Below are 21,862 nucleotides of genomic sequence, written 5' to 3'. Positions count from 1 at the left end.
ACGACACTGCTGCACAATTTCTGATCTCATCCTGAAGCAAAGTTATTTACCTGAGGTACTATTTCTGGGTTAGCGGAGTCTGTAATCTGAAGCATCTGTAACCTGAGGTACCACTGTACTACTGTCCTAACTCCTAATCCTTTTACGTAGTTTTATATAACACGGACACACCTTTCCTTTATAACTTTAACAAAGGAAACCAAATATTACAGCTAACTATATAGTTTAAAAAGTCCATATACCCCCTTGGATGTAGACATCATCTTTTAAGTGATGGGCTTCCTGTACTAGCTAACCTGCCTGGGTCTTTATCAGTTTTGCCACAGGACACGTAATTCTTTCCTGGTGGTGCTTGAAATCTGTGGTATCCAAACAGGATGGAGATAAGTGTGAACGCTCATTCTACTTGTGCACAATAAGTCTCCAGGCTGCGGGCCAGCTGCTGCGGGCCAACTCTTCCCCCCCAGGTGTCTGGTCAAAACTGATTTATTTTGGGAGACCTGAATTGCTTCTTGGGTGTTTTATTCCAGCCACCTTTTTTTCTTCTTTGAGATTTTAAAGTTCAGGGGTTTAAAATTGTGAAGGGTTGACTTGTTTTACATTTGATATGTTGTGTCATTATAGGACTGAGGGTTGGTTTGGATGAGGCCTGTGGGTCCCAACCAAGCCAGTGATTTAGTATTTGGTTAGAGTGTAGTTTGTAGTAGGGGGAACTGCAGAACTGGTGGAACCAGTTTCTTTGTTAAGTTACTCCTCCCCCCCCCCCCCCCCGTCCTTTTCTATAGGCACCTTGCCTTTATAGCTGGGTCACCTTCCTTTGTCTCCCTTTGTGTCTGCAAGGAGGTGACGCCATTTCCCTTGCTTTGTTTTTATAGAGCATGAAGTGAGAGTATGAGGGATTAAAAAGTACAAAACCAGTCCTGTAAAGTTGCCATCCTTTGGTGCTTAGTTTATTGTGGGTTCTTTAGGAGCGTGGGCAGGGTCGTGATTGCTTTTAAATTAACACAATTTTAATAGTACAGAACAATCTCCTCCAAATTTCATAGAGGAGAGTCTAAAGTAAAGGGAAAAAAAAGGCAAGCCCGAAATATTAATCCGTCAGTACGAGCCATCAGGAAGTATCAAAATTCAAGTCCACAATGTTCATAGCAGCCAGAAAGTTTTGTGTTACTTGGGAGATGCCTTTGTATTTCATCTTAGCTCATGTAAACAATAACACCAGGCCACAAAAGAATCTTTATACTGCATTCTTTTAGTCAGAGGTCGATTATTTGTGAATTTTTCCGACTTGCCAAGCCATCTTATACCAGTTAACAAACATGGCGCCCTTTAGGTCTTTTCAACATAAAACAACTAGCCAGGCAGCTAGGAAAAGATAGCCAATTCGAGGTTTGAAATGACAACGTTAAGTCCACTCAAAGGCAATTATGGGGTTGTGGTACTCATCTCCCTTTCAGGCCGAGGGAGCCGGCGTTTGTCCACAGACAGCTTTCCGGATCATGTGGCTGGCATGACTGAACCGTTTCTGGCACAATGGGAACACCACGATGGAAACAAGAGCACACGGAAACACCGCTTACCTTCCCGCCACAACGGTACCTATTTATCTACTTGCACTGGTGTACTTTTGAACTGCTAGGTTGGCAGGAGCTGGGACAGAGCAACAGGAGCTCACGCCATCGCGGGGATTCAAACCACCAACCTTCTGATCGGCAAGGCCAAGAGGCTCAGTGGTTTAGACCACAGCGCCACCCGCATACTGGGTTGTATCCAGTGCTGGTCTTCCTCAGAGGGATCTCCCTGCAGCGAGATGTCTAGCGCTTGCCCAAGTAGGAGAAATGCCCTCTGGGTACCCTTGTGGTTCTTGTTTCTTTGGGAGAAGATCCCTTGCGCAGGAAAGGCCTCTCCCTCAAATCACATGTCCGCCGTGTTCCCTGTTATCGGTTTTGCTGTCCGGATTGAGCTCAAGCACACACAGCATGTGTGAGCACCCAACACTCTCCAACAGCTGGCATCCCTGAACAGCTCCTGTTGTGTCAACAGACTTTTGAAGAACGCCAGAGCGTCTGGCACCAGAGAGCTTGACTGATGTGCTGACAGCCAGGATTAAGCAAAGAGCAGATTCAAAGGCGTCTTAAGCCATTAATGAATGCTCCGATTGGCAAGGCGGCAAAAGCTGTCACCAAAACAGCCCAGCGACGTGGGGAAGGCTGGGGTTTCCGTTGTTATGTAGGCTCTAGCTTTGGTGTGAGGAAATGGTGGACCTTCAGATGTGGTTGAACTACGACTCCCATCATCCCCGGCCATTGGGCCTGCTTGCAAGGGCTGATGGGAGTTGCACTTCAGCAACATCTGGAGGGTAAAGGTTCCCCCACCCTCAGCCTTGGCCAACCTGCTGCCCAACAGGTATTTTGGACTTCAGCTCCCCACAGTCCCAGTCACAGGACAGGGATAGCTTAACGACTGTTATCTTTGCTCTGGTAACCTCAAGCTTAGATTCCTGCAGTGGCGTAGCGTGGGTTGTCAGCACCCGGGGCAAGGCAAGTAATTTGCGCCCCCTAACCCGTGGATTTGCGCCCCGTAACCCTAACCCCCAGATGTTGCGCCCGGTGCGGCCGGCCCCCCCTGCACCCTCCACGCTACGCCACTGGATTCCTGCAATGCGTTATACGTAGGGCTGCCTCTGAAGATGGTTCGGAAACTTCAGCTGGTACAGAATTCAGCGGCCAGGTTGCTCACTGGAGAAAACATTCCTCTTTAACCAGGCCTTTGGCTGATTGACATCCAGTGCCCTTTTAAAATGTGTTTGCGGGGTGTTATTGGGTTGCTTTGTTTTTGTTTTGGTTATGTATTTTATATTTCTGTATTGTGGTTTTATGTTGCAACCACCCTGAGACCTGCGGGGGTCTACAAATTCAATAAATAACAAATAATAGGAACATAGGAAGCTGCCTTACACTGAGTCAGAGTTAGTCCATCAAGCTCAGTAATGCCTACACTGACTGGCAGTGGCTCTCTGGGGTTTTAGTCGTCTCTTCCAGAGCCGGGTGGTGCTGTGGCTGATGTGGGTGGCGCTGTGGGTTAAACCACAGAGCCTAGGACTTGCCGATCAGAAGGTCGGCGGTTCGAATCCCCGTGACGGGGTGAGCTCCCGTTGCTCGGTCCCTGCTCCTGCCAACCTAGCAGTTTGAAAGCACGCTAAAGTGCAAGTAGATAAATAGGTACCACTCCGGTGGGAAGGTAAACGGCATTTCCGTGTGCTGCTCTGGTTCGCCAGAAGCGGCTTAGTCATGCTGGCCACATGACCAGGAAGCTGTACGCTGGTTCCCTCAGCCAATAAAGTGAGATGAGCGCAGCAACCCCAAAGTCAGCCACGACTGGACCTAATGGTCAGGGGTCCCTTTACTTTTACCCAGAGCATGCCAGGGATCAAACCTAGAACTTGCTGCATGCAAATCTGCCCCAGGCTGAGGCTGCTGAACAGACTCTGGGGCTAGGGGGAATTCTGGGGATCTGCCACGGTTGCCATGCCAAAAGGGACTATGCTCCGGCAGGTTCCGTTTCATTGACCCTGGGTTTGCTCTCGGGTGGATAATAAAGAGCCATGGTGAGTGCTGCCAATTGTTTTCTTTATGGGCCGAGACCTTTCGGAGTTGGCAAGGTGTTTGGCATTGCATGCCAGACGCCCTTTCCCATGGGTGGGTCACTGTTTGCGAACCGTGCAGAGTGAGGACAGTCGTTTTTTTCGGCAATGCTGAGTTGGATTTTTACAAAAAAAGGGGGGGGGGAGAGAGAGTATAAACAAAGTACAGTCATACCTTGGGTTACAGACACTTCAGGTGGTGTTTTTTCGGGTTGCGGACCACCGAAACCCAGAAGTACTGGAATGGGTTACTTCCGGGTTTTGGCGGTTGCGCATGCGCAGAAGAGCTAAATCGTGCTTTGCGCATGCGCAGAACCGATGAATCAGGTTGCGAATGTGCATCCCACACGGATCATGCTTGCAACCCGAGCGTCCACTGTACAGAACTCAATATCAACTTTTTAAATATCTTTAATATCTTTATATGTCTATCTCTGAATTTATGTATCAATATTAACATGGATATGGGTATTGATAGGTATCTCAAGGATGAGTTGGGTTCTCAGTGGGGGGGGGGAGCTTAACTTTAGCAGGGGTTCAATGAAAGCCGCTAAGTGCTGTCAGAGAAAGGATGTGCTTCCCCCTAACCCCACGTGCCCCCCAGCTTGAGAGCACCCTGCTGGTTTCAATTTCAAATACTTTAAAACTTCTTTCCCCCGATAATTTTTCACTGCTCTTTTTGTAAACCGTTTTGAGCTTTGCTTGTTTTACAATCACATCGCACGAAACGATGATTAAAAAAGGAATATAACTCAGAAGGGGGTTGGTGGTGCTTATATTTTTGGCTATATCCTCCAACATTTCTCCAATGAAAATAGGGACATCCCATTCCATAATGATAATTTTACTATTTATACCTGAAACATCTTGCTGGGTTGCCCCAGCCACTCTGGGCAGCTTCCAACATATATAAAAACACAATGAAACATGAATAAAACTTCCCTATACACAGGATTGCCTTCTGATGGCTTGGGGGGGTCAGATAACTCCAGTGCTTTTTTTCTTTTAAAAAATGTTTAGGGGTATTCTCATTTTCCTACTCATATTGAAATACTGCCTCTCAATGAGGCCAAACTTAGATTCACAAAATGTTTAGGGGTATGCGTACCGCCAGAAAAAAGCACTGGATGACTCCATAACTTCCAACATTTCTCCATTGTAAAGAGGGACATCCTATGGAAAAGCGGGACAATGTGGAATCAGATCAGAAATCAGGGATTCTCTAAATCAGGGAAACTTGGAGGGTCTGACACGTCTACATATGCAGAGTGCATAAAGGCATCAGCCAGAGCTCACGTGGTATCCCTTTTTTTTTTTAGGACTCCCTTTTGATCAGGAGGCGGAAGCGGGGAGACTTTTTTGCCGCATCAATAAGTAAATAAACAAAAGCCTCCTCTCGCCTGGCTCACCGAACGGCGTCAAGATTCGGAGGGGGCGGGGTTTGGGGCGGGGCCTCGCGGGAGGGGGCGGGGCCCTGCTTTTAAAAAACCTCCTCGGCGCTCCAAAAAGTGGAGGCTCCCTGCGCGCTGCGATGGATCAAGCGCTCTGCCGTTCCGTGCTCATCACCGGCGCCAACCGGGGCATCGGCCTGGGCTTGGTCGAGGGGTTCCTGGCTGCCTCCCCCTGCCCAGAAGTCGTCATCGCCACCTGCCGGTGCCCTGAAAGCGCTCAGGTAAGGCGGACGCATTTCACCTGCACGCACCCGAATCCCCACCTGGACCAGGATCCTGACCCCCCCAGTGGCCAGCCAGGTAACAGAGTGGTGTAGTGGTTAGAGGCAACGCCGGCAAACGGGGGTTCGGATCCTGCTCCCCTCCCGCCATGAAGATCACTGGGCGACCTTGGATTAGTCACCGGCTCTACCAGACCAGCCGACCTCGCAGGGCTGTTTTGTGAGGATGAAACAGAGGGCGGGGGGAGATGAGAACTGCGGAGACCGCTTTGAGTTCCTTGGGAGGAAAGGGAGGATAGAAATAACTATTGAGACCCTCCTCTCTCCTCCCCGCACCCAAATCTCAGATCTGGAGAGAGCATCCTAAATCATGCTCCTTATGCAGATAGTTGTGGGAGACACCTTACTTTCCCCACAGTGGCGCTATAAGCCCTTCTGAAGATTTCCCCTCTGCTCCAGAATGGGGAGACCCTCAAGTTCCCCCTTTCCAAGACACTGTATGCCTGTACAGTGGTAAGGTAAAGGTAAAGGTACCCCTGCCCGTACGGGCCAGTCTTGACAGACTCTAGGGTTGTGCGCCCATCTCACTCAAGAGGCCGGGGGCCAGCGCTGTCCGGAGACACTTCCAGGTCATGTGGCCAGCGTGACATCGTTGCTCTGGCGAGCCAGAGCCGCACACGGAAATGCCGTTTACCTTCCCGCTAGTAAGCGGTCCCTATTTATCTACTTGCACCCGGGAGTGCTTTCGAACTGCTAGGTTGGCAGGTGCTGGGACCGAACAACGGGAGCGCACCCCGCCGCAGGGATTCGAACCGCCGACCTTTCGATCGGCAAGCCCTAGGTGCTGAGGCTTTAGCCCACAGCGCCACCTGCGTCCCCTGTACAGTGGTACCTCAGGTTAAATACTTAATTCGTTCCGGAGGTCTGTTCTTAACCTGAAACTGTTCTTAACCTGAAGCACCACTTTAGCTAATGGGGCCTCCTGCTGCCGCCGTGCCGCCGGAGCACGATTTCTGTTCTCATCCTGAAGCAAAGTTCTTAACACGAGGTACTATTTCTGGGTTAGTGGAGTCTGTAACCTGAAGCGTATGTAACCTGAAGTGTATGTAACCAGAGGTACCACTGTATCAGCAATGGGGTTCTGGGGTCTACTATCTGCTTTTCCATAGATGCTAAGGAAAACCACACAGATTTTTTCCATAAAATTATTATCCGGCTCTCTTGGATAAGTGAGTTGAACAAAACCAGTCAGTCTTCCAGTGAGTGTGGTTGCATCGCGGATTTATATAAGGGCTAGATGACCTTGCCAGTTTTATTTTAAATCTCTTTCTTTAACTCTACCCAATGCAGACGGTTGGTATTGCTTTCTGAGTGAGATTTACCGGTAATTGGCATACCGGCAAATTCAGGATTCCACAGTTAAAGTTGATTATGTCCATAGATTTGTACTTTTATTTGTACTTTTTATTTGCCGCCGCCTTTCCAAAGTTCAAACCATGCTCAAGGTGGTTTGCAGCATGAAAAAAAATACATAATTATGACATAACAAAAGCAGTCATAATAAATGTTAATAAATGTTAATAAAACATTTTAAAATACACAACCAAACCGAACAATTTCCACATAAATCGCAAGAAGATCCAAAATAAAGATGCAGGAAAAAACCCACCCAACAGCAACATCCCCCCCCCCACAAAAAAAATGCAAACTCTCCAGACCAAGAGGCTGTTCAGCAGCCTCAGTTTTTGTAGCTGGAGTCTGTCCAGCCCCCCAGCCCCCCCCCAGCTAGGCGGAACAGGCCTGCAAAACAGGGAGAAAATCTTCCAGGACTCACAGATAATATAGTCTTTGGCTACTTCCGCCTCAGTTTTTTTGATTGGCAGGTCAATCAAAAGGTCGGACTTTTTGAGCTAACAGACTATTGGTTGCTTTGAGGCAACATCGTCCAGGCTTCCCAGAAACAAGTGGGGATTAATGCTCATCATGCCAATCTTCCCACAGGCAAATCAGAATGAATCTTTGGTGAACAGATTCCTACAAGCTCCTGCTTTCATCAACCTAAGCTGGTGTTTCTCAAACTTGGGTCTCCAGCTGTAGTTGGACTACAACTCCCACCATGCCTAGCTAGCAGGACCAGTGGTCAGGGATGATGGGGGTTGTAGTCCAACAACAGCTGGGAGAAACACTGATCTCAGGAACTGTTTCCTGGCCAGTCCCTCCCAAGTCAGATCTCACCAGCTGGAATAATTTCTTGCCAATTTACCTCACTCTACACTCGCTTAGTACACTGAACCCTCTCTGCTATTTTAATCCCTGTTCCCCCAGTTTGGATAGATTCTTTTTTGCACCTCACTGCTGGGCAGATGAGTTCTGTCTGTGTCTATTTTGCAGGGAGGATAGAACACTCTGTGCATCCTCAGAGGCGCTCTTGTGATTGAGCAGCACCTTCTAGTTCCCTGGGCTGTGAATTCCATTGGGAAGAGCTGCCACTCAGTGTGGTAGAACGGTAGCTTTGCTTCCAAAGGTCCCAGGTTCAATCGCTTACGTCTCCAGGTGGGGCTGGGAGAGACTCTCAGATTTCCAAACTCAGGAACAATGACTTGCAGTAGAGAAGAAGGACTTGCAGAGTAGATGTTAACATTGTAATTAGCATTTATTGCCTAGGAGGAAAGAGTGGAATCCAAATAACTATTTAGGCTAGTATTGAACAAAAGCATTTCACCACAAAGCAGAAAGATTTCTGCTTTCATTGACTTACATACTGCAATCCCAAAATCTGTTTCCTGGTCGGTCCTTGCCAGCTCAGTGTGTTTGTGAAGTTGGGATCCTTTTTACCTTGACCTGCCTTGTTCCACACTCTCTTAGTACACTAAATTGTACTAAGTGTACTGTACCAGTTAGCTAAATATTAAAAGTAAAGGACCCCTGACGGTTAAGTTCAGTCACAGACGATTCTGGGGTTGCTGCACTCATCTTGCTTTACAGGCCGAGGGAGCCGGTGATTGTCCACAGACAGCTTTTCCGGGTCATGTGGCCAACATGACTACGTCACTTCTGGCACAACAAAACACCCAAACCAGAGCAGTGCACAGAAATGCCGTTTACCTTCCCGCCAGAGCGGTACCTATTTATCTCCTTGCACTTTTTGGCGTGCTTTCGAACTGCTAGGTTGACAGAAGCTGGGACCGAGCAACGGGAGCTCGCCCCGTCGCGGGGATTCGAATCGCGACCTTCTGATCGGCAAGCCCAAGAGGCTCAGTGGTTTCGACCACGGAGCCACCCGCGTCCCTAGCTAACTCTTAGGATTGTGCAAATCGCCCTAGGGGGTGGAAAGGTGACAGCCCAGTTAAACCATCGACAGGAGAAGATAAGTGTTGCCTAGGCTGGATTCAAATGCAGATAAAAATCGAGAGGCAGGCGGTTGCAGTCCCTTGCTGCTGCCCTGTACAGACATGCAGCATATTGTGGGTCCTGTTGCATTATGTCATGATTGCAATACCTTAAGTACCGCCTCTCTCCATATGAACCTGAGATCATCATCTAAGGCCCTTTCCTGTGGGCCTTTGCCATGAGAGGTGCAGAGGGTGGCAGCATGAGAATGGGCCTATTCTGTGGTGGCTCCCTGCTTATGGAATGCTCTCCCCAGGCAGGCTTAATTGGCACCTTCCTTATAAAATGTCCCTCTTCAACCGAGCCTTTATTAATAATAATAATAATAATAATTTTAATTATACCCTACCCTCCCCAGCCAAGGCCGGGCTCAGGGCGGCTTACAAGCAATAATAAAAACAAGTTGAGTGATTACAAGCTAAAAACAAAATTAGAATACAACATTAAAATATTAAAATGCAGCCTCATCGCAGGAGGAGAAGGAAAAGAAAAAAGAAAGAGAGGAAGGGAATCAAATTGGCTCCAAGCCAAAGGCTTGGTGGAACAACTCTGTCTTACAGGCCCTGCGGAAAGAAATCAGATCCCGCAGGGCCCTGGTCTCATGAGGCAGAGAGTTCCACCAGGCCGGAGCCAGAGTTGAAAAGGCCTGGCTCTGGTTGAAGCTAATCTAACTTCCTTAGGGCCCGGGACCTCTAGGGTATTGCTATTCATGGACCTTAAGGTCCTCCGTGGGGCATACCAGGAGAGCCGGTCCCGTAGGTACGAGGGTCCTAGGCCGTGAAGGGCTTTAAAGGTCAAAAGCAGCACCTTAAATCTGACCCTGTACTCCACCGGGAGCCAGTGCAGCTTGAAAAGCACTGGGTGAATATGCTCCCATGGCAGAGACCCCGTGAGGAGCCTCGCTGCAGCATTCTGCACCCGCTGGAGTTTCTGGGACAGCTTCAAGGGCAGCCCCGCATAGAGCAAATTACAGTAGTCAAGCCTGGAGATGACTGTCGCATGGATCACTGTGGCCAGGTTGGGGCAGGAAAGGTAAGGGACCAACTGCTTGATGCAGCGAAGGTGGAAAAATGTCGCATTGGCTGTTGCTGTAACTTGCGCCTCCATGGAAAGGGAGGCGTCAAGGATTACACCCAAACTCTTAACGGAAGGCAATGGCACTAACTGGGCCCCCGCAAGAGAAGGGAGTTGGTCCCTCATCCCCATGCCATCCTGACCCAGCCATAGGACCTCTGTCTTCGAAGGATTTAGTTTCAATCGGCTCCCACGAAACCATATTAACATCCAATGCCCTTTGAAATGTGTTGTGGATGGGTGGGTGGATTATTGGTTCCGCCCTCTCTCGTTGCCCACTGGCTGAGCATCAAGGGGGTCCAGCCTGCCAGCCCAGAATACCCACCTCCAGGTGAGTCACCCACTTTGGTTAATGCCGCTTATCTCATGGGGTGCTTTCAGCGTTACTTTCTGCAGGGTTGGATTGGTGCTCTTTTATGAAGAAGTAGTAGTAGTTTGGATTTGATATCCCGCTTTATCACTACCCTAAGGAGTCTCACAGTGGCTAACATTCTCCTTTCCCTTCCTCCCCCACAACAAACACTCTGTGAGATGACTGGGGCTGAGAGACTTCATAGAAGTGTGACTAGCCCAAGCTGCATGTGGAGGAGCAGGGAATCGAACCCGGTTCACCAGATTACGAGTCCATCGCTCTTAACCACTACACCACACTACACCACCTTTAATTAACGAGGGTTGCCCGTGTTTATGATGTATACGGCAGAACCGCCCTTTTCAAGACAAGCCTCGTCCCAAACCTGGAAATCCTGAAATGAGACTTTATGCTCTGATAACACTACTATTTTTTACTTGGACTCATATTATTTTTCAGATCTTTGCAACTGGGCTCATTCCACATGCCTGCTTTACGGTTTTCCTTTTTCATCCTTTAATTTTTGTTTGTTTTTCCCTTTTTATTTATTGATACTTGTTCAAAAATATACAGACGTTCGTACCATTACAAAGTGTACTTTTATAATACGCTGAAATTAAAACAGCTGCTTAATATAACAAAGAACAAAGGCAGAAAGAAGCAAAGGGGGGGAAAGAGACCGAAAGAGAAAGAAAGCAAAAGAAGAGGAGGAGATTAAAGAAGCATTTTTATTATGTATTTTGTGGTTTTTGTATTGTATTTTTATGTTGTGAACCTGCCAGGGATCTATGGAAGAAGGGCGGTAAATACCGTATTTTTCGCTCTATAGGATGCACTTTTCCCCCTCCAAAAATGAAGGGGAAATGTGTGTGCGTCCTATGGAGCGAATGCAGGCTTCAGGCAGCTATTCGCAAGCCTTCGGAGTGCCCCTGGGCTTCAGGCAGCTATCCGCAAGCTCCTGCCAGGCTCAGAAGGCTTGCGGAAAGCAGCCTAAATTTCCCCCCCTTTATTCCCCCCCCCCTAAAAAACTAGGTGCGCCCTATGGTCCGGTGCGCCCTGTGGAGTGAAAAATACGGTACATTTAATAAAGAAGACAAATAATAATAATAATACTATTGCTATCCTATGGGTGGGGACCCAGGTGGCGCTGTGGGTAAAAGCCTCAGTGCCTAGGACTTGCCGATCGAAAGGTCAGCGGTTCAAATCCCTGCGGTGGGGTGCGCTCCCGTCGTTCGGTCCCAGCGCCTGCCAACCTAGCAGTTCGAAAGCACCTCCGGGTGCAAGTAGATAAATAGGGACCGCTTACTAGCGGGAAGGTAAAAACGGCGTTCCGTGTGCTGCGCTGGCTCGCCAGATGCAGCTTCGTCACGCTGGCCACGTGACCCGGAAGTGTCTGCGGACAGCGCTGACTCCTGGCCTATAGAGTGAGATGAGCGCACAACCCTAGAGTCTGGCAAGACTGGCCCGTACGGGCAGGGGTACCTTTACCTTTACCTTATCCTATGGGTGGAGGAAGGCTGGCGAGGGCTGCCATTAAAATGCATTTAGGCAAATGGTATGTCCACAAGTGTTGCTCTTGTTCTTTCTTTCTAGGAGCTACAGAAACTCTGCAAGCAGTACAGCAACATCAGGGTTTTGCCGCTTGGTAAGCAAAAAGTTTCCTCTTCTGCACTGCGCCTGACGGCCCCCATGAATGTATCTGAAGCTTGGGTCCCCAGCTGTTATTGGACTACAACTCCCATCATCCCTGACCACTGGCCCTACCAGCTAGGGATGATGGGAGTTATAGTCCAACAACTGTTGGGGGGACCCAAGTTTGAGAGACACCAAAAGAAACAGGATTGTATCCAGTGTTAGTCCTGCTCAGAGTAAACCCATTGAAACTGAAGGACAAGGGGATGTGACGACTCCCCTGTTAGGAAGTATGGGATTTTCTAATTGAGAGAAAGGTGACTTGGAGGTGGCAGGACTGAAATTTACAAAATGGCATGGAGATAGTGGAAAAAGAAATGTTTTCCTCCCTTATTCAGAAAGATTGCGTGTTTTTTTCTTCTTCTCTCGTAACATGAGAACGTCCAATGAGGCTGAAAGCTGGAAGGTTTAGGACAGGCGAAAGGATGTACTACTTCATGCTGTGCATGAATAGCTTTGGAACTCACTGCCACTGGAGGCAACGACGGCCTCCAACTTGGATGGCTGTAAGTTGGGTCCTGCTTGTGGACTTCCCTTGGGGTCAGCTGGTTGGCCACTATGAGAACAGCACGCTGGGCTCAATGAACACCTGGCCTGATCCGGCAGGGACTTCTTATGTTCTGAGCATAATTAAGACGGGCCCATTAATTTCCATGGGTCTACTTTAAGTAAAACATTGGTTACAAACAACCGTGGGAGAAAGGCCATGAATTGCACATCAATTGCAAATGCAAAGAACAACAACGAAGAGAACAAGTCCCGGTCATTGACCTATTTCCATTCTTGCACACAGACCGGCATGTGAACTGCAGCAAATTCTACTTTGTTTCTCTGCGGAATTCTCTGACATCCCTAGTTGCCACTCACTATAGACAAGGCTGACCTATGGATCATTGTTCTGGAGCAGTTACCCCTTAACTGCTCTCTCCTCCCCATCCGCTCTGGACACCTCGGTGAGAGAGCTATGCAGAAGTTGACAGGTTCAGTCCCCAGGTAGGGCTGGGGATGTCTACCGTCTGAAAGCCCCGAGAGCTTCTGCCAGTCAATGTAGACAGTATTGGGCTAGATAGACTGGCAGTCTGACTCTCTCTTACGCAGCATCTTCTCCTGTCTTCTCAAATCCAGATGTGGTTTCCGAAAGCAGCATCAAGGAAACGGTCAAGAAGGTGGAAGACATTGTTGGGGAGAAAGGGCTGAACTGCCTCATCAACAACGCCGGCATCAATGTCTTAGCTTCTCTGGAAGACGTCACCACGGAAGCCATGCTCAGGACCTTCGAGACCAACACTGTTGCCCAGCTAATGCTCTCCAAGGTAAGAACAAAGTCGGTAAATCTGGCATCTACCGTGTTCGCTTGGGGGAAGTAGTCCTCTGCCGCAGCCAACAGACAGGGACATTTAACCAACAGTAGTTCTTCTGTTAGGACGCGGGTGGCGCTGTGGGTAAAAGCCTCAGCGCCTAGGGCTTGCCGATCGAAAGGTCGCGGTTCGAATCCCCGCGGCGGGGTGCGCTCCCGTTGCTCGGTCCCAGCGCCTGCCAACCTAGCAGTTCGAAAGCACCTCCGGGTGCATGTAGATAAATAGGGACCACTTCCTGGCAGGAAGTTGAACGGTGTTTCCTTGTGCTGCGCTGGCTCGCCAGATGCCGCTTTGTCACGCTGGCCACGTGACTCGGAAGTGTCTCCGGACAGCGCTGGCCCCCGGCCTCTTAAGTGAGATGGGCGCACAACCCTAGAGTCTGTCAAGACTGGCCCGTACAGGCAGGGGTACCTTTACCTTTACCTTTTAGTTCTTCTGTTTGGTTGCTAAGCTGCCTGTTGCTTAACCTATTTTGTAAGATTTATATATCGCTAGAGTGTTAAAAAAAAGCTCAAAAGTGCTCGAACTTGTATGTGGACCTGTCAGCTTTGCAGCCTTAAGGCTGAGTTAACATGGAATGGCCTGGGAAGAAGGTAGATGTGGGTCCGCGGGTGGTTTGCTCTGGTAGAAGAAGGGCTGTAGCTCAGTGGTAAAACATTTGCCTTACGTGCAGAAGGTCCCTGGTTCAATCTCTACCAGCATCTCCAGGCCAGGCTAGGAAATATTCTCTATCTGAAACCCTGAAGCGCTGCTTCTAATCAATGCAGGCAATACTCCAAACCAAATTTTATTAAACGGTCACAGACCAGATTAACTCGTACAGCTAGTCAGCGGCAGGCAATACTGGTTAGTTGAGTCAGTGGTCTGATCTGGTGCAACACAGTCTCCTACATATCTGTGACTGGCAAGAGTTTCTGACCCCCAAGTCGTTCTAAACAATTATTGTCTTCCATCCCCCACCCCACCCATCTAAAGTATGTTCCTAGAATTCCTTATCCACGATAGCTCAGATAAAAGTTGCACTTCAGTCTGTAGGGCAACCCAGTATATCGCTCACATTGGCTTGGCACAGATTTTGCATCTGCTATATCACACCTGGCTCCTGTAGATGGACTCTGGGGCTCTAACAGAGAGGCAGTCAGTCATTGATGTCTTGGGAACTCCTCATTGCAGCTCTGTTTCACACAGGTGGTCATGAGAAACAGTCCACTCTGAAATTGGCTGCAGAATTTCACTTCATTGAGAAATCACAACTTTTGATGGTTTTTTTTTAAAACATCAAGTTTCTAGTCCTTATGTTCAGTGTCCCCCCCCCCCAATAAATTAATATATAGATAAATAAATAGAGTTTCTGTTCCTTTGGACCCGGAGGATCGGTTTGAATCTCAGAACTGCCTGAATCTCAGAAGCTGGAAGAATTTCCAAATAAGATTTCTCAGGGCAGGAGATGGGAAATAAGAGGGTATGCAAATTTGCTTTAACTTGCAGAGTGAGTGTATCCCCCCTTTTGTAGGATTTTCTAACTTGCTGAAAGGTTATGTTTTTATTTGTTTTAAGGAAATGCTAATCGCGTGCTCTTTTAAAAAATACATTGCCTGTGCAGACATCACCTTCCGATTTCCTTTAGGCATTTCTGCCGCTTTTGAAGAAAGCTGCCAAGCAAAGTGCCACCATGGGGTGTCACCGTGCTGCAATTGTCAACATGTCATCCATCTCGGCCTCCATAGGGCTTGCAAAATCCAATGACATTTACCACACGGTATACCCTTACAGAATTTCGAAGGTGAGTGTTCTTAGTAGGTAATTATATTGGGAGAATGGAGAGGGGGCGGGCGGGGTGGGGGAGTGGGAAGAGATGTAAGATAACTTTCAAAGTGATGAGTTGCATCTGATGCTACTCCTAACTTGGTGTACACCTCTTGAAGTTAATGGATCTACTCAGCAGTGCTCCAAACCATGAATCCTTAGAATGGATGGGCTCTAACTCAGTGTTGGAGCATCTGCTTTGCATGCAGAAGGTCCCTGGGCTCAGCCCCCACCATTTCCAGGAAGAGATAGGACAGACCTTATTAATCTGCAGGAGGCAACTGGACGAATTTCACCTATTGACTGGGAAGAAAATTGGAATATAGCTCTGAAGGTAGCTTTAGATACAGCTTAGGCTCAGTCTATCTGAAGGACTATGTTCTCCGGTAAGAACCTGATCAGGCTCTGAGATCTTCAGGGCGAGGCCCTTCTCTCTTTCCTGCCACCCACAGGCACCCTTGGTGGGAATACGGGAGAGGGCCTTCTTGGTGGTGGCTCCCAGACTTTGGAACTCCTTCCCTAGAGAAGCTAGACTGGTTCCCTCCTGGCTCGTCCCTCTGCTGGCAGTTGCTGTGAACTGCAGGAGGGGAGAGGGCTCTGGTGTTCAAACCCTGCTTGCGGGTTTCCCACGTACATCTGTTGGGCCACTGTGAGAGAAGAGGATACAGGACTCGATGGGCCATTGAGCTCATCCAACAGGCTCTTCTTATGTTCTTGATGGGATGGGAACCTAACTGCACAATAAGAAAGGAAGTCGGCAAGGTAGAAGGTAGTGAACCAGGATAGAGAGGTGACTGGGTTTGCACAAAAGAGCACCTCAAATTCCAAAGAGCTAGCATATTACCATAGCTTGATATGCTCTGCCAGTAAAAGTTAATGTCCAAATAGTGGTTCCAGTTGATATCATCCCTCTGGTTAGATCTGCGGAGCTGGGTTCCCAACAAACAGATCTAATTTGACACCCGCTTTTATCTCCAAAGGGCCATTAAGGGTTTTTTTAGCTCTTCTTGGGCGGAATGAGATTTTCAGAAGCAAACAAAATCATTCCTCTTGATGCATTCTCAGTGAGTCAGCTACAAACAAACACCTAACATTCCCTAGCCAGCCAGGGATTCAAATGTTAGGTGTTACCTTGACAGGAATGATATTGTATTAGTTGAGGAAGGTTGCAGCACACCCTCTGCAAATTTAAGAGCTGGAGAAAAATATGTAAGAAAAGAATAGGGGACAAAGAGCTGGGCGCTCTTATCACCTCTTGACGCAACGTGAGATTTTAGGGTCAGATAGGAATCCCCGGTATTTTTCAGCCTTTTATGGAGGGGCATCACTTCAGACTTTTATTGTCGGTAAATCTCTTGGAATGTGGCAGGACTAGCTAACAAAATAACTGATAAGGAGGTGGTTACCCCTTTGAAGAAATATTACATGACCGGCCTCCAAGAAACCAGGATTGGCTTGGACCAGACTGACATTAATATGAAGGGGTTTAATTATTGGATAAAACCTGCCCACAAGTTGCTAAAGTATGGTCTTGGGGTTTCGTCACATGTGTATCTTCTAGATATGATACATTATATGATTTGAGCTGTATTTGTGATGCTGCTTTATTGTGCTGCTTTTGTTTATTGTTTTTAAGCCGCTTTGGGATTCATTTGAATGAAAAGCAGCATAGAAATGCAATCTGTCAATCGATCCTGATTTTTCAGTAGCTTTTGATTCACTCAGTCATAATTGTTCTTGGGATAAGGATTGATAGAAGATTGCTGATGCTGATGCAAGGACTTCATTGGAATACCAAATTCCATCCAAATTATGATAGAATTTATCTCTAGGAAGAGATGAGTAGTCGCCGCTTGAAACTATGTTTTCTTCCTTTGCTTTATTTATATTTTAAATGAAAACACTCTGTCTGACCTTGATAGTTTGGGACAAAAGTCAGAGAGTGAATTGGTTCACATTAGCTGAAATGCCACATAACCTCCTTCTAATAATTTATTTTGAGTTCTTTTTAAAAGGCGGTGGACTGCTGCCAACATTAGTCTTACTCAAAGTAGATCCATTCAAATTAATGGGCAGGACTTAAGTTAGCTTCATTAATTTGGATGTGTCTTATCTGAGCAAAATTTAGCTATAACTCTATATCAAGATATGTGTGTAGGGGGAGTGTTAATGCACAATTGCTATTATTAGAAATTTAAAAAAAGAATAATTATCAGTGGGAACTCCTATGAGTTGCGTCCAATGAAGTCTTACTCAGAAGACTCACTCAAATTAATGAACGTGGCGAAGTTAGGTCTATTGACTCCAATGAGTCTGCTTTGAGTAGGACAAGCATTGGCTTTGACTTGATGTTTCGAATTCCTGATATTACTGACCTGTTGTTTGTTGCTTAAAAGTGGTTCATTGCTCAATAATAAAAGAATTTTGCGGAAAGAAAAAAGATGAGTTTTCATAGCCCCCTGCAATGAAGGAATCTTTGCCCGACGTGGGGCTCAAACCCAGCACCCAGAGGTTAAAAGCCTCATGTCATCTAACTCTTTCCACTTCTCTCCCTGACCTCCCTCCAAGGCGGCACTAAACATGCTCACGAAGTGCCTTGCTACAGACCTGAAATTGGAAGGGATCCTCTGCATCGCCCTCCACCCAGGCTGGATCCAAACGGATATGGGAGGGACAATGGTCAGTAAAGTCAATCTTTTCTCCCCCACTCTTGTTTAAGCAAGTTCTTTGCCCACCATGTGTTGTTGTTCCTGACAGTATTTTCATCCCTCCCATTGCAAGGATCACCAGTTCCTTGTGAGAAAGAAAGGAGGGAGCGAAAGCTACTCTTCCAGACTTCCGTGTCCAGTACTGTGTGGCTTTTTCTTTGATCTGTCAATAATAATAATTATTTCGCCCCCTCCTTTCTAATTATAATTATAGTTATTATTATAATTATTATTTATTTATACCCCTCCCATCTGGCTGGGTTTCCTCAGCCACTCTGGGCGGCTTCCAACAGAATATCAAAATACATATATTAATATATATTAATGTTTAATATATTAAACATTAAAAGCTTCCCTAAACATCTTGTCTAGAGACAAGATGGCAGTATGAGAGAGCTGTTTCTTTCGTACATGTTTGTTAAAGGTAAAGGGACCCCTGACCATTAGGTCCAGTCGTGGCCGACTCTGGGGTTGCGGCGCTCATCTTGCTTTATTGGCCAAGGGAGCCGGTGTACAGCTTCCAGGTCATGTGGCCAGCATGACTAAGCCGCTTCTGGTGAACCAGAGCAGCACACGGAAACACCGTTTACCTTCCCGCCAGAGCGGTACCTATTTATCTACTTGCATTTTGACATGCCTTCAAACTGCTAGGTTGGCAGGAGCAGGGACCGAGCAACGGGAGCTCACCCCTTCATGGGATTCGAACCGCCGACCTGATCGGCAAGTCCTAGGCTCTGTGGTTTAACCCACAGCGCCACCCGCATCCCACGTTTGTTATGTTCTTTTATTTGTTTAGTTAGAAGAAATAAATTATGTATGCAACAAAACCTCCACAGCTTTGCTTCCATTACTCTGCTGCATTTGAGGTGCTCTCATGAGCAAATGTGAGTCCACAGCACCAGGACCTATTCCTTGGGAATGCTGTGTTGCTTTTCCTACGTTCCTGTGATCGGAAGGTCGGAGGTGCTCCCGACACCCAGCCCATGCAGGCGCTGAAGACGTGGGCTGTACATTGGTGTACCGAAAGTTCCCTCTATTTTTGAAGTTTGGGGTGGGGTAGGGTGAGTGTGGATGCTTTACGTCGCCGTTCCTTGAGCTTGTTTGCAGGGTGGCGTGTGCCAAAGACACAAATTCCCTTTCCCTTAAAAAACTGGAAATCTGACAAACTTCCATCTACGCAAGATTGGATCCAAAAATTGACTGAGTATGCGGAGTTAGATAAAACTTGTCTGAAAAAAATAAAGAATAAACCAAAACAGGTGTTTGTTTCAAAATGGGAAGTCTTTAAAATATATTTGAAAAACAATGGCAGAAGTTTAAACTCTGTTGCAGCATTTGGCTAATTTCAGTAGTAGTATCAAGAATGGTGTGAGATCGAAGAAAAACTAAGAATCAGTTAAACCATGATAATAGTTTATACCTGCAATACGTTATTTGTAATTGAATTAAGGAGTAGACGGGAGGTCGGGTCTGCAGTCAAAAGACCTCTTTTCTTTTTGTTATAATGCTTTGTGTTTTTTGTTTTACTTGGTTTATTATTATTTCTACTTGTTTTTTGTTCAATTTTGATGTATGGCTTTTTTCACTGTGCATTAATAATAATTTATTTTTTTAAAGGAAAGGGCAGACTAATCAGTGTCTTATGAACATGTATCATTGCCTTGCACTGATCCAGCCCATTTATCCTTCCATTTATCAATGGAGGCTGATACATTGGGGTGCAGGGGCCCCCAATGCTTCAGTCTGCCCTCTGCCAGGTCCCGCCTGCCTACTAACTTACAACCAGTCTAGGTGGTGGCCCTGCCTGCCAGCTGTTGCCCCTTGTAGAATTCAGCATGGAGGAGGACGGGGGCAAAACTAGAATGAGTTGGCTCTGCCTATTGCTAGCTCTAGCACCACCTACTGTTGGTCTCCCTGCCTTCCGCCCTACCAGTTGCCACTGCCTTCCAGTACTGTCCTGGCCCCAAAATGGCAACTAGGCATTCCGTTTTGGTGACTGCAACCCTGGTTTAAGGAGCCGTTTGGTGCCTAGCTTATATATCTGAGTTTCTAACACTGGCTACCAATGGACTACTAACCGAGGCCATTTAGGCCTTTAAAGGTCAGCACCAACACTTTGAATTGTGCCCGGAAACATGCTGGGAGCCAATGTGGGTCTTCCAGAACCGGTGTTATGTGTTTTATGTGTGGGTCTCCTTTATTTTATTTTGAAGGACACTGCTGCTGTAATAAGCTTGCCCTCTCTCTCTTTCTCTCTCTCTACCCTTCTCCTCTTTTCTCCTAGGCTCCGTTGAAGGTGCAAGATGCTGTCCCATCGATCATCTCTCTTTTAGCTCAGCTCAGCGAAAAAGACAATGGTGCTTTCCTGGATTGGGAAGGGAAAACTTTGCCCTGGTAACAGTAGCTCCTGGATTCCAAGAACCTGAAGCAACAGCTTGAATCTGGATATATACATTTTAACAGGAATGGACTTTGATTTGCTCACTGGTGTTCCGCCTCACTGTGTTTTCAACATACACGTAGCAATAGCTGTATTGAATGTGGTCCAAAATCCACCTCCGTCCATCGTAGCTAGTAGCTGTTTGACAGGCCTCCCACATAGGAAGTTGCCTCATATCACGTCAGACATTGCTCCATTTAGTTCTGTATTAATAATAATAATAATAATAATAATAATTTATTATTTATACCCCGCCCATCTGGCTGGGTTTCCCCAGCCACTCTGGGCGGCTTCCAAAAGAATATTAAAATACTGTGATACATCAAACATTAAAAGCTTCCCTAAACAGTGTATTGTCTACACTGACCGGCAGCAGCTCCCTAGGGTGCTCCGTATGAGTTAGGCCAGGCTGCATCCATAGCTGAGACAAGTATTCTACCACACAAGCAATCAGAAAACTGTCTCAGCCTATCAAAGCATGGATTACCTCAGCAAGGATCATGCCAATCTGATTAGTTGCTCAGCAACACCTCCACTCTGAGAGTTCGTCTGGCTGTCAATAGTGAACACTTAGCTTACTAACTGAATGATCCCTGCTATTGTATTCCCAACAAGGTCGTGGTGAATAGTGTCCAAGAGGGCTCAGATTAATTTGGATACTCAAGACAGAAAATCCCACTGGTGTATTTCCTCTTTCCTGGTAGTAAAAAATAAAATAAAAAAAATAAGTAATTTATTGGTCGCTTCCCACAAGGCATCACAAAGCAATTTACAACATATAGTCCATAAGTTTATTGTTCTGGCCAGAGGCCATGACAAACTTGTAGCAATAGTATTAATAAAATAATACAGAACACACATCTATAATATAGGCCAACGTCTATGATGTAACAGAGGCAAGATAGCAGAGATACCAAAAAGCTTAAATCTAGCTTGATTTCAGATTAAACCTCCGAATCACCACCACAACTTATAGTGATTTCATTGATCTCATTTTTCCTTATTTATTTTGCACCCAGTGCACAGAGGGCCACTCTGTGTGTTGCAAAGCTATTATTGTCACTCAAAAGAAATGGAACCATTTCTGTCAGGGTGTACCTGCTTGATTGTGTGAGCAAAGGTTTCAGAACGTGATCTTGGGTCTATATAAGGTGCAGGCTAACAGATAATGAATGTCTTCCACCTGAGGCTGACCACAAATACAAAGTCTATCTGCGTACAGGACCTTGTAGCAGTCATCCCAAACTGCAGTGGGAATCACTTGGAAACACAGCTCAATAAATACATTTCTTAAGGAAATTGGTGAGAGTCTGGTCAGATAACTGAAGTGAAGGCACAAGACAGGTGAGCTGCGCAGAGGTGGGCTGAAGCAAGCTGCTGGCCAGCCCTGTGGAGCCTCCTTTTATTGAGACAAATATGCAAGCTAGGCAGATACATTTTGGGCTGTGACCTTTACACATCTTCCGTCACGAGATCGTGGGGTGGTACAAAGTTATTTTGGCACCTGTTCCACAGCGTCATTTTCCCCTTGCACAGTGTATGACGAAGGAGACAAAAGGTCTCGGAGACAAAGGTTACAGACAGGACACCGCCAACTACTGAGACCGCAAAAGGTCAGACAGAGGGAACGATGTTCCAACAGCCGTGGCTTGTCTGGGGGGGGGGGTGTACCCTGCACCCCAGGGTCACGCGTGCAGGCAGACTGTGACTGCCAGCTGGTGGGGAGT

General features: G+C 47.0%; 1 protein-coding gene across 1 annotated transcript; it reads left to right on the top strand.

Annotated features, from left to right (window-relative positions):
* The first annotated feature begins 5,139 nt into the window (after positions 1-5,139).
* LOC310683865 (C-signal-like) lies at positions 5,140-21,434 on the top strand. Its single transcript, XM_083454309.1, has 7 exons — positions 5,140-5,315; positions 11,725-11,776; positions 12,949-13,136; positions 14,809-14,964; positions 17,556-17,666; positions 19,980-20,340; positions 20,485-21,434. The coding sequence occupies exons 1-6, from the start codon at positions 5,175-5,177 to the stop codon at positions 20,091-20,093; spliced, it is 762 nt and encodes a 253-aa protein (XP_083310435.1). The 5' UTR covers positions 5,140-5,174; the 3' UTR covers positions 20,094-20,340; positions 20,485-21,434.
* The last annotated feature ends 428 nt before the right edge of the window (positions 21,435-21,862 follow it).

Source organism: Podarcis tiliguerta (assembly GCF_965153285.1).
Source record: "Podarcis tiliguerta genome assembly, chromosome: 8".
Taxonomy (NCBI): Eukaryota; Metazoa; Chordata; class Lepidosauria; order Squamata; family Lacertidae; genus Podarcis; species Podarcis tiliguerta.
The sequence above is the reverse complement of the archived record's forward strand: the minus strand, read 5'-3'. Positions and strand labels throughout refer to the sequence as shown.

Coding starts and splice junctions, on each gene's coding strand:
- LOC310683865 (XM_083454309.1), top strand. CDS start 5,175: ATGGATCAAGCGCTCTGCCGTTCCGTGCTCATCACCGGCGCCAACCGG. Junction 13,137..14,808: donor CCCAGCTAATGCTCTCCAAG/GTAAGAACAAAG, acceptor GATTTCCTTTAG/GCATTTCTGCCGCTTTTGAA. Junction 14,965..17,555: donor ACCCTTACAGAATTTCGAAG/GTGAGTGTTCTT, acceptor CCTCCCTCCAAG/GCGGCACTAAACATGCTCAC.